The sequence below is a fragment of the Parasteatoda tepidariorum genome, chromosome 7, assembly GCF_043381705.1.
Source record: "Parasteatoda tepidariorum isolate YZ-2023 chromosome 7, CAS_Ptep_4.0, whole genome shotgun sequence".
In the NCBI taxonomy this organism is placed as follows: domain Eukaryota; kingdom Metazoa; phylum Arthropoda; class Arachnida; order Araneae; family Theridiidae; genus Parasteatoda; species Parasteatoda tepidariorum.
This window is the reverse complement of record NC_092210.1, coordinates 90,121,345-90,140,790: the sequence shown is the minus strand read 5'-3', so window position 1 is coordinate 90,140,790 and position 19,446 is coordinate 90,121,345. Positions and strand designations below refer to the sequence as shown.

General features: G+C 27.2%; 2 protein-coding genes across 3 annotated transcripts in view; one reads left to right on the top strand and one right to left on the bottom strand.

The window, feature by feature from the left end:
• Nucleotides 1-19,446, bottom strand: part of LOC107444770 (puratrophin-1) — a 259,571-nt gene that overhangs the window by 23,989 nt on the left and 216,136 nt on the right. The window contains exons 16-20 of one of the 2 annotated variants that reach the window (XM_071182930.1): nt 13,870-14,010; nt 11,017-11,092; nt 7,603-7,776; nt 4,861-4,950; nt 3,126-3,269 (exon numbers count right to left, since the gene is read on the bottom strand). In XM_071182930.1, coding sequence (XP_071039031.1) covers nt 3,126-3,269; nt 4,861-4,950; nt 7,603-7,776; nt 11,017-11,092; nt 13,870-14,010 — 625 coding nt within the window. The remainder of the gene's footprint in view (nt 1-3,125; nt 3,270-4,860; nt 4,951-7,602; nt 7,777-11,016; nt 11,093-13,869; nt 14,011-19,446) is intronic. The other variant, XM_071182931.1, reaches the window with a different exon arrangement.
• Nucleotides 1-19,446, top strand: part of LOC107455201 (leucine-rich repeat-containing protein 1) — a 363,163-nt gene that overhangs the window by 319,811 nt on the left and 23,906 nt on the right. The gene's annotated exons all lie outside the window — the stretch shown is intronic.

Genomic DNA, 19,446 nt, shown 5'->3' with positions numbered 1-19,446 from the left:
ACTCCTTTTTTCAGATATAATCGTGTGAGCAGATGAAAAAATTATATCTTTTATTTCTGCTTATATACATATTTCCAATTTTCCCCCAGATTTTAATTACTTTTCTTTTTCCCTTTTTTTCATTGCTCCGTAATTTTTTCCATCTTTTCTCCACATTTTGAACTACAAGTACACACACATGCATATATACACATACATACAGGGCCTGTGCTAAGCATTCGCCACCAAATGCAATAAAATCATAAATTTGGCAAATGATTATTTTCCACTGGAAAGAAAACTATATATTTAACTCTATCCTCAAAATGAATTTTTCTTACCAAAGCAGTATGTTTTATTCGATCAAAAGTAATTTTCGATAGATGTGCCATATCCAATTAGAATTGGGTCCAAATAATATAAACTCGAAACAAACTACCGTAAAATAGTTTTCTATAGAGAAAAAAAATTATTGTAAAAAATGGCATTTGGCGAATACTCCGGAAAATTGGCGAATAGGTTTTGATATTTAGCTAATAGTTTTAAATCCTTAGCATGGGCCCTGTACATACAGATATATATCCTAGGAGTGAAAATATTTTAAATCAAATTTCTGAAACCAAAAACTAAATATTGAGGTAATAACAATCAGGATCAAAATTACAATGATAATCAAGATTATATATTTAATTAGATATATACATTATATTCCTTCTAATGGAAGTTCTATAATCAGGATTCTTCCTTAATTTTTAAAATAAAATCTTTTCAACGAATATATGTAACGATCAAATAATTAATCGATTAATAGTAACTGATGGTAATAACAATGTGAGTCAATGAAAGTGAATGATCTATTATTTACCGGTTAATGTACCATCACAAAGTCTGGGTAATGTTATAATCTTTAACCTATCTGTCTATAATAAATAATAATAGCCAGATTAATCATAGCACATATATATAATAAAGCAAATTTGCACTGTACGCAACAATATTTCACCATAAATATAACATTTTGTAAGAAACAGAATTTCACAAGATGAAAGCAAAATTTGTGAAGTCTTCATTTCTTGACCACTATAATTTTATAGTCAAATAAAATTCATTATGAATCAAAATTAAAAACATACTGCAGTGCTTAAACTGAATCTTTGTGTCCAAATTTCAGTTGTTTCCCGACAGTCACCACAAACAGAGTTTATCATCAAAGAGAATTTTAACAACTGTCTAAATTATAATTGACAGGAAAATAATATAAGATTCAATCAGGTCAAATAAAACCAACTTTAAAGAACAATTTAGAAATGAAAGATGTTATGCACAATTCATTAATCTTCTAAAGAGCCTTTTTTTTTTTCTTACGTTAAAATATTTTTGGGATGGAAATTGATTAGAAAAAACTAATTTAAATCATAAGATTTATTTTCTTTGAATTGAATTTGAAGGGTTTAATAGCACAAAGTCCACAAAAGGACATACTGTGCCAAACAAACGGTTTTAAAATAAATCTTAGGTAAATGCATACTACAAATTTCTCTTACTAAAATCACATGGAATTTATAAAACTGAATACAATGTAACAGACATATTCAAAAGTGAGTAAAACCAGATAAAATGTAAATATATTAAAACATCATAAAACAGTTGCATTCAAAAATGAATAGATTTCTTTTCTTTTTGTTGGTAGGAAAGTTCTGTGTTTACAATTGACTATAACTTTGTGTTCATAGCTACAAATAAATTCAAAGATCATGTGAATGAACATGATTTTTAAATTTATTGACCTCACATTGTATGTATATCAAGACTTTTATTGCAGTTTTTTTTTCCTGCAGAATTATATACTGAATTAATGATACTTTTCTTGCTCATCAGAAAGGAAAGAAACACTCCTGATTTTTCTGTTCTCATTTTAGAATTAAAAAAAATGGCCAATGACTGGCTTGCTTCAGATAGAATTTTAAATTGATAAAATAAAATAAATACATAATAAAAATTCTGAAATCACTAAAGTTTAAAAGATAATTCGCTCTAGAAATGATGTTTTTTCTTTCCTTTTTTTAAAAAACACCATAATTTTTAAAGAACATGATAAAAAACATTTCATATTTGAATAAAATAGCACTGTTAGAGGGGATTTTGATACAAATTCAGATATTTGGAACACCATAAAATTGGGGGGTAAATTCCATTTTAATAATTAGATTTTCCAGCGACCTCATGACTCTCCAGGTGCGCAGATACCCTGAATTTAATGTAAAACTTTAATTCCTAGTTAAAAATTTTACTAAATTAATTTCTTCACATTTTTTGTACTAAAGGACTAATACACTTTTTCTAAATACTTTTATAGAGTGGTAGACAAAACTTTCAAAATACTTCGTAAGTTTGCCTCACACAAGGGACCTGGAAAGAAATGGTATTTGAAAATAAACTTTTGAATCTTTTGCGTGTGCAGAAATTACTAAACAAAGAACATCTTTTTAGCTACAACTTGAAGAAATTTTACCAAAAAGGATGGCAGACCTGGTACTATTTCTTCTTTAAATGAGAAATTTGAAAAACCTGCTCTTAATAGAAAGAACTCAGAAATTTAGAAGTCCTGGGTCCTAAGGATTAGTAGCTCTTAAAGTCAGGCGGAATCACTGAACAACCCTATTTAGTTTCTCCCCCTCCCCCCAATAAAAAAACTCAGAATTTTTCCCATTATCTCAAGGTTTTTTTTTGTTCAGAAATTCTCTTTCTCACTGATAAACACAAAATATATATAAATAAAAAATAGAATTATTTTTGTAAAGAAACTTTCCAAAAAAATTATATTTCTTAAAAAACAATTTATTAAAATTAGCTAAGATTTCTTACAGACTACAATTTTTCAATCATTTTTTTAGGAAACACTGAGCCTTTACTAATTTTCCCACTGTCCTAGCACCTCATCATTTTGTTCATGTATATAAGTTTCAAATAATACAGTAGCATGCTCTAAAACTTAATATACACTTGAGCGTTTACGTATATTTCTGGGGAAAAAAACAAAAAACATTTGTATGTTTTCTGATAAAAAAAATGCAAGAACCAGGTTTTAAAAAATAGTTTCATTTTTCAAGTTTTTTGGATTTTGGTTGAAAAAGAAAGAGAAAAACCTTTAATGCGTGGTGGCTGGGCTCCCTTTCTGGACATTCTTTTAGCAATTCTTTAAGGAGTAATGCATACTTTCCCATCCTCTGAACTGGTTTCAACAGGTAACTAGCTAAATCCATTTTGTCTTCAAGTTTTAATTGCATTTTCTAATAAACAACAAATGAAAAACACTATTAATAACATATATCCATTAAAATTATGTTACACAAGTATTCATACCTTTAAACTAACAGTTGTCTATTAAGAAACTGATAGGTAAAGAAAGCTGTTCAAAATAATAAACAAAAAAGTGCATCCACTTATGTTCATTTTTAACTCTAATTTCTGGGTCATGTTATGGATAATGGTAAAATGTACCACGGTACTTAATTTTCTCCTATCCTAAAGATTTACAAGCATTTTTTTGGTCTGACTAGCAAAAATTCATCAGAGTTGCCACTCAAATCTGGAAAAATAAATTCCCTGTGTTTTCCCTACAGGGTGAGAATCTCTCATATTATTTTCTTTTCTCGCATTAAAAAATTATTACTGCGAGAAATTCGCACATTCTATAAATCAATCTCAAAATTCGCGAATTTCTCGCATTTTGGAAAAAGTTTTGAATTACGCCATTTAGAATAAAATCCTTTTTACTTTTCTTCCTTGATCTTTCATTAGTTTCAACATCTGCCCTGTTATCTAGGTTCCCTATTTACCAGTATTGTTCAGAACCTTTTCGAACTACAGAACACAACCATGGAACCCCTTTCCGAACGCATTTCTCTGTAACAGCGTGTTTACCGTAGGTAAGGTTTCTTCATGTAAGATGTTAAAATTTTTTATCTGCTAATGTAAGATGGACAAATACCTTGTAAAGGCAAAATCTTCTATGATGATGCACCAAAAATATTCAATGCTTTAAAAAATAGAAGACGTTAAAAATTTATTATAATTAAAAAAATGATATAATTAAAGAAATGATTTTTTTTCAAGAGTTTTTGTGTTTTTTTTAGTTTTTAGAAATCTCACCCTGTTTTTGAGAAATAGTGAGAAATTCTCACCCATTTTTTTTCTATGATGAAAACAGTGCTTGTACATATTATACACACTATATTAAGGGGAAACCAACAATTACTATGCTCTTGTGTGAGCTATATTGGGATAACTATATTAGTTTTAATGGCTGGAAAAACAGCTGAACATACTTAAATGCTTTAGTAAAAGAAATAGCTTAGTATAGCTGGTTAAATATCCCGTAGGTTACACGTTGAGTAGTCACCATTTTTAAAAAAAGAAAAATAAGAAATTTTTTTAAAAAAAAAAAGGATTTTGTAAAGAAAATATCCCAATTCACGGCATTTTCTCTGTTAGTTTAGATGATTTTTAAATTCTCTGTCCTCCCTGTGAAGAGGCAGCCCTGTTTTATGATGCATTCATTCATTCTGAATAATGAACACAAAAAAAACACTGCAGATTGTGCAGAAGTTTTTTCTCACTATTTTAGCAATTGTTCAATGCTTGGACTTAGCTCACCCTTCACTAATAAGAATTGTATTTTAAGCAATTTAAAACAGATAACTAAGCTCCTTTAACAGTAATATGATTTTCCTTCACTAATTGTCTACAAAAAATTAGGAACACCATTTACGGATGCAGACTTAATGACACCTCACAAAAATTCCCTTTTTTGAATAAGTTTGCATAAATGACATTTGCAAATAAGCTTCCTAAAATATGAAAAGAAGTAAAATAACATACTCTAAAAAATGTATTTCCATACTCTGACATCAATGCATCTGACTTAGGTTTATTCTTGTTGTATAAGGCATATAAATAAAATTCATTTTGCTGAAAAACAAAGGAAGCATATTCTTTTAGAGCAGAAATAGGAAAAGATTTAAATGGCAGTACAATATTAAGAATTAAAACTTATCTTCATAAGAATCATGTCACGAAACATTTTGTGACTTTTATTCGGAATTCAACAATTTTAAGGATCCTTCTTTAAGATACTATTCCTTCAACATATTCAAAATTGTCAATTAATTAGTTTTTAAAAAGACACGACATTTAACAGTACAACAAAAAGATAGTTTTGTTTATTTTTTGTCAACTCATGCAACTGCACATGAAATTGTAACACAATTTTGTTAATCTGACAAATTTTTTCAATAATTACAGAGAAGTTTAGAGTGATAAATAGCAGACGTAGTTATCCATATTAATGAAAATAAATACAATTTTGAATTATTTATAAATACCCATAGCTGCCAACTTGCTAAAAACAAAAATAGAAACATAAAGCATGATAAGCCTGTCGAGAAACTCCGAGGTACTATTAGACTCTAAATTTAACCGCAACCCTGACACAACCACAGTTATGTAAGTAAACAGAAGTTGAATGATCGCCTTCGAACTAAGAAGTTGAAATGTTCTGTTCCTTTTTAAAAATATTAAATGTTCTCTTACTTCTTACTTACAAAAAACAAACTTTACTTCTTTAAAATACTTACTTCCAACAAGAATCTCCATATATTATTTTTTAAATTGCGTGAATATGAATCGAGATATTGGGTTTTCAAATTGTGTAAATATAAATAGCAATATTGGGTTTTAAAAACACACTTAATTACAATTCGTGAGATTTGATTTTTAAATTGCATTAAAATTAATCACAATGCATAACTTTCGGATCATGTGAATAAAAATTGCAATGCATATTTTTTATATCACGTATAAATATGAATATTTGATATAACAAACACAAAAATACAAATCACAATATTAGATTTTAAAAACAAGTGAGTAGGAATTATGAAATTGGATTTTAGATTCATGTGAAAATGAGTCGCGATATTGGGTTTTTAAAATGTGGAAATATTGGACTTTTAAACAAGTGAATAGGAATCAGACGAGTAAATCGAATGAAAATTGATGTTTGATGTTAAAATCGTGTGAATACGAATCGCAACATTAGTTGATACCGGCACAATCCCAAATATTGAAAATGGCAAAAATCCGTCAAACCAAAAGAATAAAATTGGCCGAAGATTCACGTTATTATTAATAATAATAATAAACAGTTTTGAAGCCCGGTATACTCCTAATTTCAGTTTTCTATGATTCATATTTCGGTTTTCTATGAATAACCCGAAACTATTATTTTGATTGATGTTAAGCTACAGAGTATAGAAAATAGACCTACTAACCTTATTATAACACAATAAAATAACATGTAACTAGGAAATTTATTCTAATATCTCTACTAAATAATAATAGTGATTTAAGCAAATCCTTGAATTGTTTGATTAATCTCATTTAAACAAACATTTATATTTCTCATAAATTAGAATTAGTTAACTAATCAGTGAACTAATTATACATTAATTAATATTACTTTACTAATATTGGATATATTCATGTACTTATGTAAGCAAGAGTGCAAAAAATTCCAAGAGCTTAAGATTCCCTATGAACAATATTTATTTTTTAAAATCAAAATTTCCCCAAAAGCTTCAAAACAATTTTTTCAGTACTATAGCTTTTTCATATTTTTCGATAATAAAGTTTATACAAGAAAAAATTCATTTGATTTTACACAATTCTTGAATAAACAAGCACATGTGTTGTAAAATAATAGAAATCAAAATACATTGAAATAGTAATAATTTATTAAATAGTATTTAGATCCCACTTACTAACTTAAGGAATTCAAACTAAGAAATACTCAAATTGGCTTATGCGTTTTGAACAAGAAAAAGTTTTGCAAAGCAAAATATTTTTTAACAAAAAATTTTGTAGGAATTTTTTATTTTCCCACTGTTATACAAATATTGAGTACAATATTAAGTACAAATATTAAGTGCAAATTAGAAATTACAAACAAACCCATCTCTAGCGAATCAAGATCAAGAATATTTTAAATCAAGAAACTTACAAATCATTATAATGTGAGATATTTTAAAAATTTTCATAGTTTTAAAATTTCTTATTAATATATTGCTGTGTTAATAAGTGTCAATTAGTAAAATTACATTAGTACTTGGTAATTTATTGATTACATAAACACAATCCTTCAAACTACAATTTAATATTGTAAGTGCATTTCTATATCTTACAAATATAATTTTTTTTTAAAATTGTTTTAAATTGATAAAAAAAAACTTTTTTTAAAAATAGAAGGTTACTTCACATAAAAATATATGTCAATCTACAATAAAGGTAACTTATGAAAGAAACTATTTTTGTCATTTACAAATAGTAAAAAACAAATGTTAAATAAATTCTGTTACCTTCATTTTCTTGAAATAAATGATACCTTTCAATTCATTTACACATACAGTGAAACAATTTTTAATGCATTAAATTTGTTTGAAATGTATTGCAATATTTAAGTTAAAATTGTAAAGTATAGTTAATTATAAACTTTAGTTCTTTAAAGTATCTTTAAAAAAAAACCTCATCTCTAGAAAAATGAAAAATAAACAAAAAGAGACTTACAAAATCTAGAAAGCATTGTCCCACAGTGAAAGGTGAATTTTCGCAGTGTTCTAACTCTGCCAAAAAATACTGATTGTGAAATTCATAGATTTTTTCAATATTTCCAAAAATAACATTTCTTTTTCCTCTGAGTGCCTGGGGGATGTCTTCCCTTGTTAGCTCAGGTATATAATTCTAAAAACAACAATAAAACTATTAAACTTAGTCATTCTTCCATATAAAACAGTTGGACCATCAACGGGTCCACTATATCTAAAATATTTGTTCAGTGGTATTGTTGAACAAAAATGTTTGCAATAATACACAAGTTTTTTTTTCTTTAAATTATTAATTAGCTAAATTTGTAGTTTGAATACTGCAAATTTCCCCTACAACAAAATATTTAATTAGATCATTAAATAATGTAACATAATATTCTAAATATAGCAAAATGACTGCCTCTCGATAATGAATTTTTTAGATGTTTATCTTTTTTCTTATTTCCACCATTTTCGAAGGAAGTTACAATTTAAAATGTGCAACCATTTTTGCTCTCTCAAGTTACCTATTTTTGGAATTCATCCCAGCAAAACGCTTCTTTATATTTTATTCTTAATTAAAAGTGATCATTAAATACTTTTGAACTTATCACATAGACTAAAAAGTTTGTATCATTAATATTTAACCATTGTTTCAAATGCTTACTCAGGACGAAGCAGAAGTGAAAGGAATTATACTACAGAACCGAGGTTTTGCACCACTAGGTCAGAGTTTAGAAAAAAATCACAAATAATAAAGTACTGCTGCCATAATTTTTGATACCATTTTAGATTCTTACATAATTTGTCATATACATTAAAACCAGACTTTAATAATGTTTTTCCCTCAATTTACATGAAGAAAAAATATACAACAAAAGCAATTTACAAGAAGAAATAACAAAATTTAAAATGAAGACTGTATCACTTTTTAACTCTTTAGCAAAGGAATCATAACTTTCACTCATTGGTACATTTATCATACAAGTATATTCATCCTCTGATAAATAATGCCTTCTCTGGCATCAAGGCTATCCCAAATAACAATGAAAGCTAAAACTAAACTCGGCGGCGCGACAGCCCATGGAGGGTCAGGGCCTACTATGCCCATCTCAGTTTTCTTAACCTCGGGCTCTGGAGCAGATGTTCTGTTGATGAACTATCATCATCATAGTTGGCCAGACAGCCCAATGTGGGCCAATGCCTTCCTCTGAAGATTTCTCCATAATGACTTTTGATTTATTTTTGATCAAAACTTTGTTCAGTTTAAATGCTACACAGAGTGCCATCTAGGGGTTATTAAAAATTGTTTCAGCTTAAAATGCACCGCCCCATTCTCACATAGATGATTCCCCCGTCGCAAAGAGGTTAAATAACTGAAAAAAATTTAGTCTGTCTTAGATGAACAACTATTTTCTTGGCATGCTAATCTTTATCAATAACCTTAGGGCTGACAGAATAATAACATTTCACTTAAAAATATTATTTCATTTGAAATTTTATATTATTAATGTGTTATAACCATTTTAGTCGGAGGAATTCAAAGGAAAATCAATTTTTGTTTTAAATATTTATTCTCTGCGATAAAAGAGAAATGTATGTGAGTGGATGTTTCACTAATAATTTTTTTAAAAGCCTAAAAAAATTTTTTAGCATAATTGAATATAGGGTGTAAAAATGTGAACAAGAGGTTTTTTCAATGATTCAAAACAAAGCAAATATATCAATTAATACAAATATTTATATTTTGGTAGAATAACCCACATAAATAAATGATACAGTTCAGTCAATTAGTAATAACTGAAATTTGACCAGATGTGTGAAAAGTCCCAGTAAGTTCAGCTCTCCATTAGTTTTTGTTTTGGACTTTTAAATAATAACATTTGTCTTTCTGACAGATTTCCAAAAAAATGAATTAATTAATTAATAAAATAAATAAAACAAAATAAATAAACTTATTTTAAATAGTTTATAACAAAAATAGTAAAAGGAAATTTAATTTTTATTACTCAACCACAAGACAGTACTTAATCAGCAAATCTTAATCAGAGAGTAATTATAGCGGATAGATCATAACAGTAAGCACCTCCGTACATAGCAATCAGTAAATATACATAATGTATTCAGGCCTGTGGCAGAATTTATTTTAGCAATCTGCGACATACCCCTCTAGTGCTAATATCTTTCTACAATATATTTTTAATAACAAACATATATGCTACTAATTTAAAATAACAAAAAAGCTGGTTTTACAACAAAAAAAATACTATATATATTTTTTTCTTAATTGAACATATAATTTTTATTTTAATATTATAGGTAATATTTTCACATTTTGTCTAAAGGGGGGAATGCACAGATAATATCCTCGGCATTTTGTAAATAATTATCGCAATAAAAAAAATAACTAAAAATCAGGCAATCCGCAGCAGTACTTGCCGTAAAAAAAGATTGACAGCAAAATCACACGCATCGGAGACCTCGAGTATGTGTTTCCTTTCGAGATTGGGCTGTTGTTATAAATAATATCGTATAAGAAATATCAGATTTAAAAAATATAAAGAATATAACTCCCAAAAATTCGATAGAATTATTGCCTTAAAAATTAAATACTCAAATGCACAATTTGAATTTTCCATATTGTTTGAAATATATCGGGATATTCAAAAATCAATATCAATAACTGCCGAAAATACAATCGAAATATTACATCGCCTTATACAATCGAAATACACAAGGTTCCGAAAATACAATCAAAATATTACATCGATTTACGATACTTTCGGCGTATGTTGAGCGAGTCAAAAAGTGATTATCTAACTGCATAATTCAAATATCAATTCTGCCACAGGGTTATTCAGGAATACTGGGTATACAGGGTTGCCACTCATATCATCTGGTTAAAAAAAAATTCACCGTGTTTACCCGTTACATATTATACACACTATATTAAGAGGAAACAACAATTACTGTGCTCTTGTGTCAGCTATAGTGGGATAACTATATTAGATATTAGTTTTTAATTGCCGGAACATACTTAAATGATGCTATAGCAAATTAAATAGTTTAGTATAGCTAAAAAATTATGGTTAAATATCCCATAGATTACGCTTTGAGTCGCCACCTTTTTTTAAAGACAAAAGTAAGACACAATGTGCCCTGTATTTTTCCAGTTTGCAAAGAAAAAAGCAACATTTCCTGTATTTTCCCTCTTATTTTAGGTGATTTTTAAACCCCCTGTATTTTCCAGGTTTTCCCTGGGGAGTGGCAATTCTGGTATAATGCGATAGAAATTATACATAATGTAATCAGAAATAGTTAACCCTTCTGTACATACAACCGGTAAATATAACGTAATCAGAAAAACGTAAAATACATAATTCACAACAAACAGTACCTCTATAATGTACTCCAAAGAATTTACATAGTCCCTCTCAGTCTGAATCAATTCTTTCATGATATTCATTAAAGTCCTGTAAATAACAGAAAAGTAGTTATGTGGGATTTTGCACAAATTATAAGTATCTAATCAGGGGTCTGTTTATAAGAAATTTGGGTTCGTTAGCGGACCCTTCACAAAATATTTTAACTTAAAAACGGATCCTTCACTAAATAATTTATCTTTTAATCGGTCCCTTTACAAATTTGTTTATCTTCATTATTGTTTTGTTAATCGAATAAACCCTTCCTAGGAAGGGGTGGGGGAGAAAGACAGATGTAAACGAACTAAATTTTGTCTTCGGCAGACGCTTCTTCCTTTATTCGTCCGAAATTAATATTCTGCCTTCAGCAGTATAGGCTAAATACCAAATATTTGTACGTTGCATCGCTAATTTAGTAGCTGCAATTGCCGCTTATTTTTTAAAATTTCATTTTTTTAATTATAATTTTACAGTGTTGAGCATAATTTTGTATGTCTTCACAATTTGAAAACTCCTTGAAAAAGCTTTTTCGCAATAACGGACCCTTTTTGCACAAATTCACAAAAGCGGACCCTGGTTGAAAGAATGTGACTAAACATTTATTTTATATTCACAAATTACGCGTCATTTTTTTACAATTTTACAAAATTGGACCTTTCACAAAATGTCTTGACAGACCACTGCTAATTTACAGGAAGTAATTTACAGAAGTAACAAGAACAGAGGTGTAGTGTACAGTATGAAAATTAAAAAAAAAAATTAATAAAAAAAAAAGAAAAACTTACATCCTATATAACTTTTAATTCTGGGGAGAATCTTGCACCCCAACTAAACTGATTAACAGGGTGCGTAGCTCAATTTTACAAGAAAAAATAAGCATCTTTTAAGCACTCAAAAAATTTTTGGACTTACTCAAAAAATCAGGATATAGACACTAATAAATATTTTTTCTTCCTATTATTAAAAGTTCTTCACATATGCATAAACAAAATGCAAAACAATTTTCAAAGACATGATCAAGCAAGCAGGGTGCATAGTCAAATCTTTCAATCAAAAATAAGCACCTTTTAAATTCACACTCAATCAATGAATAAGGGGTAAAAATACATTTCCCCTTTTTTGATATTATTGAAAAACAAAAAATTTTTATAAAGAGTTTTAGCATTAAAAAAACCCAAAAAGAAACAGACGTAAATCGAAATCACTGGTCTTTCCCAAATCACTGATCCAATCAAAATGAATTCAAATTGACCCTGAACTCAGAACAAAAGTACCCTTATCCCCTGCGTCAAAAAAGTGGTAGAAGTAAAATAAAATAAACAAGAATAAAATTAAAATAAATTAAAAAGAAAAACTTTTCATAAGGATCTAATATTCTCAATCCGAATTCTCTATCCGCCTGACTGATTCCATAGCAAACACCCCTTTTTTTGTGAAATGCATGGGGTCCACCAGATATCACTGAAGAAAAAAAAATAATAATTCGAGAAAAAAAGCACTTTTTAAAAACGCCAGCTGAAAAATGCACCTTTAAGGGCTTTTAAAAACGAAATCCTCCCCAAAGCACCTTTAAGTACTTTTTAAAAACCCTAGTTTCTGAGAATTAACACTTTCCTTGATTATATTAGCCAGCAAAAAAACAATTTATACACAATTTAAAATATATTCAATATTGAGTGGTACATTCTATTTTTTAAATTAATAATTACTTTTCTTAATTATGTAAAAAAGGTTATCAAGTGTATTTTTTAGATTTATATAAAAATTATTTAAAGCATATTCAAGATTAATATTATTGATCATACTGAATTTATATAGATGTGTAAAAAATTTATTAAGAAAACTTTAATAAAATCACATTATAAATGTAAATTAGTGCATGGCCCCAATACATTTTAATTAAAATTTTCTACTTGGTTCAGTATTTCTTTAATGTAAAGATTAAATGATTTGTTGTACATGAGAATGCAAGAATTCTGGCCACTGAATCCAGCTCAGAATATGCTCAAGTATTTTATCAAAATCGATTGGCATTTTCCATTGGGCTACGCCGAAATCGATTATGATTAAATGAATTATGAAAACGTTGAATAAAACAATGCAAAATCCATGCTTTTTGCCTAAGTCACGGCGAAAATCAACATGGTAAAGAAAAAATCTCATTTTTGCACTTTTTAAAAACATCCAACAAAAAAAGCATCATAAAGGGCTCCTAAAAAAATAAGCACCTTTAAGCACTTTTTAAAAAACATATGCACCCTGGATTAGATTTTAACTTATGCCTGTCACAATAAATGGACCAGACAGGGCAAAGCAAAGAATTAACAAGTACAGATGACATAGTCCAAATCCATATTGTAGCAACCATAACAATATGGATTAGGATTATGGGATCAATTGCTGAAGTATCCTTTATGGTTCAAAGAAGCAGCCTCAAATATAAAGCACACATAATTGAATAAAATTACAAATTTAAAGGAAGTGCATTAAGATTTTCTAAATTGACCTCAATTTTTTGACAGTTTTATCGAAATTGTGGTAAGAAAAAGTGAGAAAAATTAAATAAGTGTTTGAATGAGAACAATCATGAACTGAATTAAGTTGTAATCAAAAAGCGAAATCAAAGCATGCTCACCATTTCTTCTCAATAATGTTTTATGACTATTTTGCACACTTCACACAATCAAAATTGTGTGAAGAAATAGTGAGCAAAATTACATAAAAGGTTTGAATGAAAACAATCATCAACTGAATCAAGAAGCAAAATTTAAGCATGCACTGTTTGACAGTAAATCAGATGATCATTGAATTTTTTATATTCCACTCACTTCTTGGATTTTGACTCTAAGGCAGTTTCATCAGGTGAGAGGGGGGGAGGTGTGAGATGAGTGTTGACAGGCACGGGGCTGGAATCTATCTGGCAATAGGATTTCTTATGGATATCCTCGGAGGATTCACTGCTATCAATCCTATAGATTAGAATATATAATCAACTTATTAGTATATACGGTTGTTACGAATCTTATTTGAAAATAATAATGATATCGGTCGAAACAAAAAACTGTTGATGTCAATAATATTAAGAGAAAAAAGGTCAACTGATAAAAAAAGGTAGGCTTTGCAATGGTTCAAAATTTCACAAAAAAATTCGAATATTGTTAGTGAAATACATACAAGACTATTTTTAGAAGAAATTTAAAAGCTAAAAGAATAGTGCAATACACTGCCTTGAAAATTTTGTTATGTGCAACATGCTTCTTCCCCACAACATTGGTTTTTCTTTTTAATTTTAAAAATATGGCCAAAATATTAGCATTTTTACATAAAACATTAAATCACAAACAAGTTGATTAGAAATTATTTAAAAAAAAAGAAAAGAAAAAAACAGTGAGATATCAGGCATGCGCTACAAACGGAGAGGAATCTCCAAACCTGAATTGTCTCGACCTCAGAAATAAGATTCTTTAAAATAAATGTAAAAGAAAACTAATTCTGATCCAAATTGCACATAATCTTCACATAAATGAATAAATGCACACATAATAAATAAGAAACTATAGCGCAGCATAATCTGGAGGGAAAAAAGTCATTAAAATAATAACTAAGAAATTAATTTATTACTTAAAATAAAAGGACATTTAAAAGAACTTTCTACTTTGCAGTAAATGAAATGAAGAAATTTGAATAAAAACATTAAAAAAATTATTAGAACAATTTTTTATATTTCACTGCATCACATATTCAGTCGTGAACAATTTTGCTAAATATTCAGTTATGCCAATAGAATTCCTTCTGTTAATAGAATATTACATGGGTATATAGCAAAAGATTTAACACTAAAAAATTCAATTAAGAGTTCTGCATGAAAGTAGAAATGAAGTCCTATTTCAAATAAATACAGGCTCTAATAATATCTAAGAACCTTCAATCATTCCACAATTTTTCATTAGGCTTTATATAACTTGCCATAACCAAATTGAAATGCAAATGTATAATATAAGCAAGTATATAATACGAACAATAACTGGACTCAAGATGAATATAACTTGTCATAATTAAATTGAAATGCAAGTGTATAATAACAGTAAGCATATGCAAGTATATAATATAAAATATAGCTGGACTCATGAAGAATATAACTTGTCATAATTAAATTGAAACGTAAATGTATAAAATAAGCAAATATATGAAATTATATAACATAAACTGTAGCTGGAATGACGATGAATATAACTCGCCATAATAAATAGAAATGAAAATGTATAATATAAGCAAATATAAGCAAGTATATAATATAAACTATAATTAATGATGAATATAACTAGTCAAAATTAAATTTAAATGCAAGTGCATAATATATGCAAGTACATAAAACGAGATATAGCTGATTGCACAATTTGTCATAATTAAATGGAAATGCAAGTATATAATAAATGCAAAAATGTAATAAACTATAGCTGAACGATGAATATAACTTGTCATAATTAAATAGAAATGCAAGTGTATAATATAAGCAAATATATGCAAGTATATAATATAAACTAAAGCTGGTCTGACGATGAATATAACTCTCCATAAAAAATTTAAATACAAATGTGTATTATGAGCAAGTATATAATATAAACTATAGCAGGACTAATGATGAATATAACTTGTCATAATTAAATTTAAATGCAGGTGTACAATACATGCAAGTTCATAAAATAAACTATAGCTGGACTCTTAGATGAATATAACTAGCCATAATTAAATTGAAAAGAAAGTAAAAAATATTATCAGGAATATGAAAGTATATAATATAAACTGTATCTGGACTCCTGAAGAGTATAACTCCTCATAATTAAATTGAAATGCAAATGTATAATATAAGCAAAGATATGCAAGTATATAATACAAACTATAGCTGGACAGAGGATGAATATAACTCGCCATAATAAATAGAAATAAAAATGTATAATATAAGCAAGTATATAATATAAACTATAATAAAGATGAATATAACTTGTCATAATTAAATTTAAATGCAAGTGTATAATATATGCAAGTACATAAAACCAGCTATAGCTGATTGCAGAATTTGTCATAATTAAATGGAAATGCAAGTATATAATAAATGCAAGAATATAATAAACTATATAATATATACTATAGCTGAACTGACGATGAATATAACTCGCCATAATAAATTGAAATGCAAATGTATATTATAAGCTAGTATATAATATAAACTATAGCGGGACTAATGATGAATATAATTTGTCATAATTAAATTTAAATGCAAGCGTACAATACATGCAAATTCATAAAATGAACTATAGCTGGACTCTAGATGAATATAACTAGTCATAATTAAATTTAAAAGAAAGTAAAAAATATTATCAGGAATATGAAAGTATATAATATAAATTGTAGCTGGACTCCTGAAGAGTATAACTTCTCATAATTAAATTGAAATGCAAGTGTATAAAATAAGCAAGGATATAATATAAACTATAGCATAACAAATAATGTATAAAACTTGTCATAACCAAATTGAAATGCAACTTAATAATATAAGAAAATATATGCAAGTATATAATACAAACTAAATCTGGACACACGATGAATATAACTCGCCATGATAAATTGAAAAGTATAAATATATGCAAGTATATAATATAAACTTTAATTAATGATGAATATAACTTGTCAAAACTAAATTTAAATGCAAGTGTATAATATATGCAAGTACATAAAACGAGTTATAGCTGATTGCACAATTTGTCATAATTAAATAGAAATGCAAGTATATAATAAATGCAAAAATATAATAAACTATAGCTGAACAATGAATATAACTTGTTATAATTAAATAGAAACGCAAGTGCATAATATAAGCAAATATATGCAAGTGTATAATATAAGCAAATATATGCAAGTATATAATATAAACTAAAGCTGGACTGACGATGAATATAACTCGCCATAATAAATTAAATACAAATGTGCATTTTAAGCAAGTATATAATATAAACTATAATTAATGATGAATATAACTTGTCAAAATTAAATTTAAATGCAAGTGTATAATATATGCGAGTACATAAAATGGGCTATAGCTGATTGCACAATTTGTCATAATTAAATGGAAATGCAAGTATATAATAAATGCAAAAATATAATAAACTATAGCTGAACGATGAATATAACTTGTCATAATTAAATAGAAATGCATGTGTATAATATAAGCAAATATATGCAAGTATATAATATAAACTAAAGCTGGACTGACGATGAATATAACTCGCCATAATAAATTTAAATACAAATGTATATTATAAGCAAGTATATAATATAAATAATAGCGGGACAAATGATGAATATAACTTGTCATAATTAAATTTAAATGCAAGCGTACAATACATGCAAATTCATAAAAGAACTATAGCTGGACTCTTAGATGAATATAATTAGTCATAATTAAATTGAAAAGAAAGTAAAAAATATTATCAGGAATATGAAAGTATATAATATAAACTGTAGCTGGACTCCTGAAGAGTATAACTTCTCATAATTAAATTGAAATGCAAGTGTATAAAATAAGCAAGGATATAATATAAACTATAGCATAACAAATAATGTATAAAACTTGTCATAACCAAATTGAAATGCAAATTAATAATATAAGAAAATATATGCAAGTATATAATATAAACTAAATCTGGACACACGATGAATATAACTCGCCATGATAAATTGAAAAGTATAAATATATTCAATTATATAATATAAACTTTAATTAATGATGAATATAACTTGTCAAAACTAAATTTAAATGCAAGTGTATAATATATGCAAGTACATAAAACAAGTTATAGCTGATTGCACAATTTGTCATAATTAAATGGAAATGCAAGTATATAATAAATGCAAAAATATAATAAACTATAGCTGAACGATAAATATAACTTGTCATAATTAAATAGAAATGCAAGTGCATAATATAAGCAAATATATGCAAGTGTATAATATAAGCAAATATATGCAAGTATATAATATAAACTAAAGCTGGACTGACGATGAATATAACTCGCCATAATAAATTTAAATACAAATGTGCATTATAAGCAAGTATATAATATAAACTATAATTAATCATGAATATAACTTGTCAAAATTAAATTTAAATGCAAGTGTATAATATATGCGAGTACATAAAACGAGCTATAGCTGATTGCACAATTTTGTCATAATTAAATGTAAATGCAAGTATATAATAAATGCAAAAATATAATAAACTATAGCTGAACGATGAATATAACTTGTCATAATTAAATAGAAATGCATGTGTATAATATAAGCAAATATATGCAAGTATATAATATAAACTAAAGCTGGACTGACGATGAATATAACTCGCCATAATAAATTTAAATACAAATGTATATTATAAGCAAGTATATAATATAAACAATAGCGGGACAAATGATGAATATAACTTGTCATAATTAAATTTATATGCAAGTGTACAATACATGCAAGTTCATAAAATGAACTATAGCTGGACTCTTAGATGAATATGACCAGTCAATTAAATTGAAAAGAAAGTAAAAAATATTATCAAGCATATGAAAGTATATAATATAAACTGTAGCTGGACTCCTGAAGAGTATAACTCCTCATAATTAAATTGAAATGCAAGTGTATAAAATAAGCAAGGATATAATATAAACTATAGCTGAACTAATAATGTATAAAACTTGTCATAACCAAATTGACATGCCTATTAATCATATAAGCAAATATATGCAAGTATATAATATAAACTATATCTGGACACAATATGAATATAACTCGCCATGAAAATTGACACGCCAGTGTATAATATAAGCAAGTATATAATATAAACTATAGCTGGACATGCGATGAATATAACTTGTCATAACCAAATTGAAATGCAAGTGTATAATATAAGTAAGCATATGCAAGTATATAATATAAAATATAGCTGGACTCATGAAGAATATAACTTGTCATAATTAAATTGAAATGCAAATGTATAATATAAGCAAATATATGCAAGTATATAATATAAACTATAGCTGGACTGCAATGAATATAATTCGCCATAATAAATAGAAATGAAAATGTATAATATAAGCAAGTATATAATATAAACTATAATTAATGATGAATATTACTTGTCATAATTAAATTTAAATGCAAGTGCATAATATATGCAAGTACATAAAACGAACTATAGCTGATTGCACAATTTGTCATAATTAAATGGAAATGCAAGTATATAATAAATGCAAAAATATAATAAACTATAGCTGAACGATGAATATAACTTGTCATAATTAAATAGAAATGCAAGTGTATAATATAAGCAAATATATGCAAGTATATAATATAAACTATAG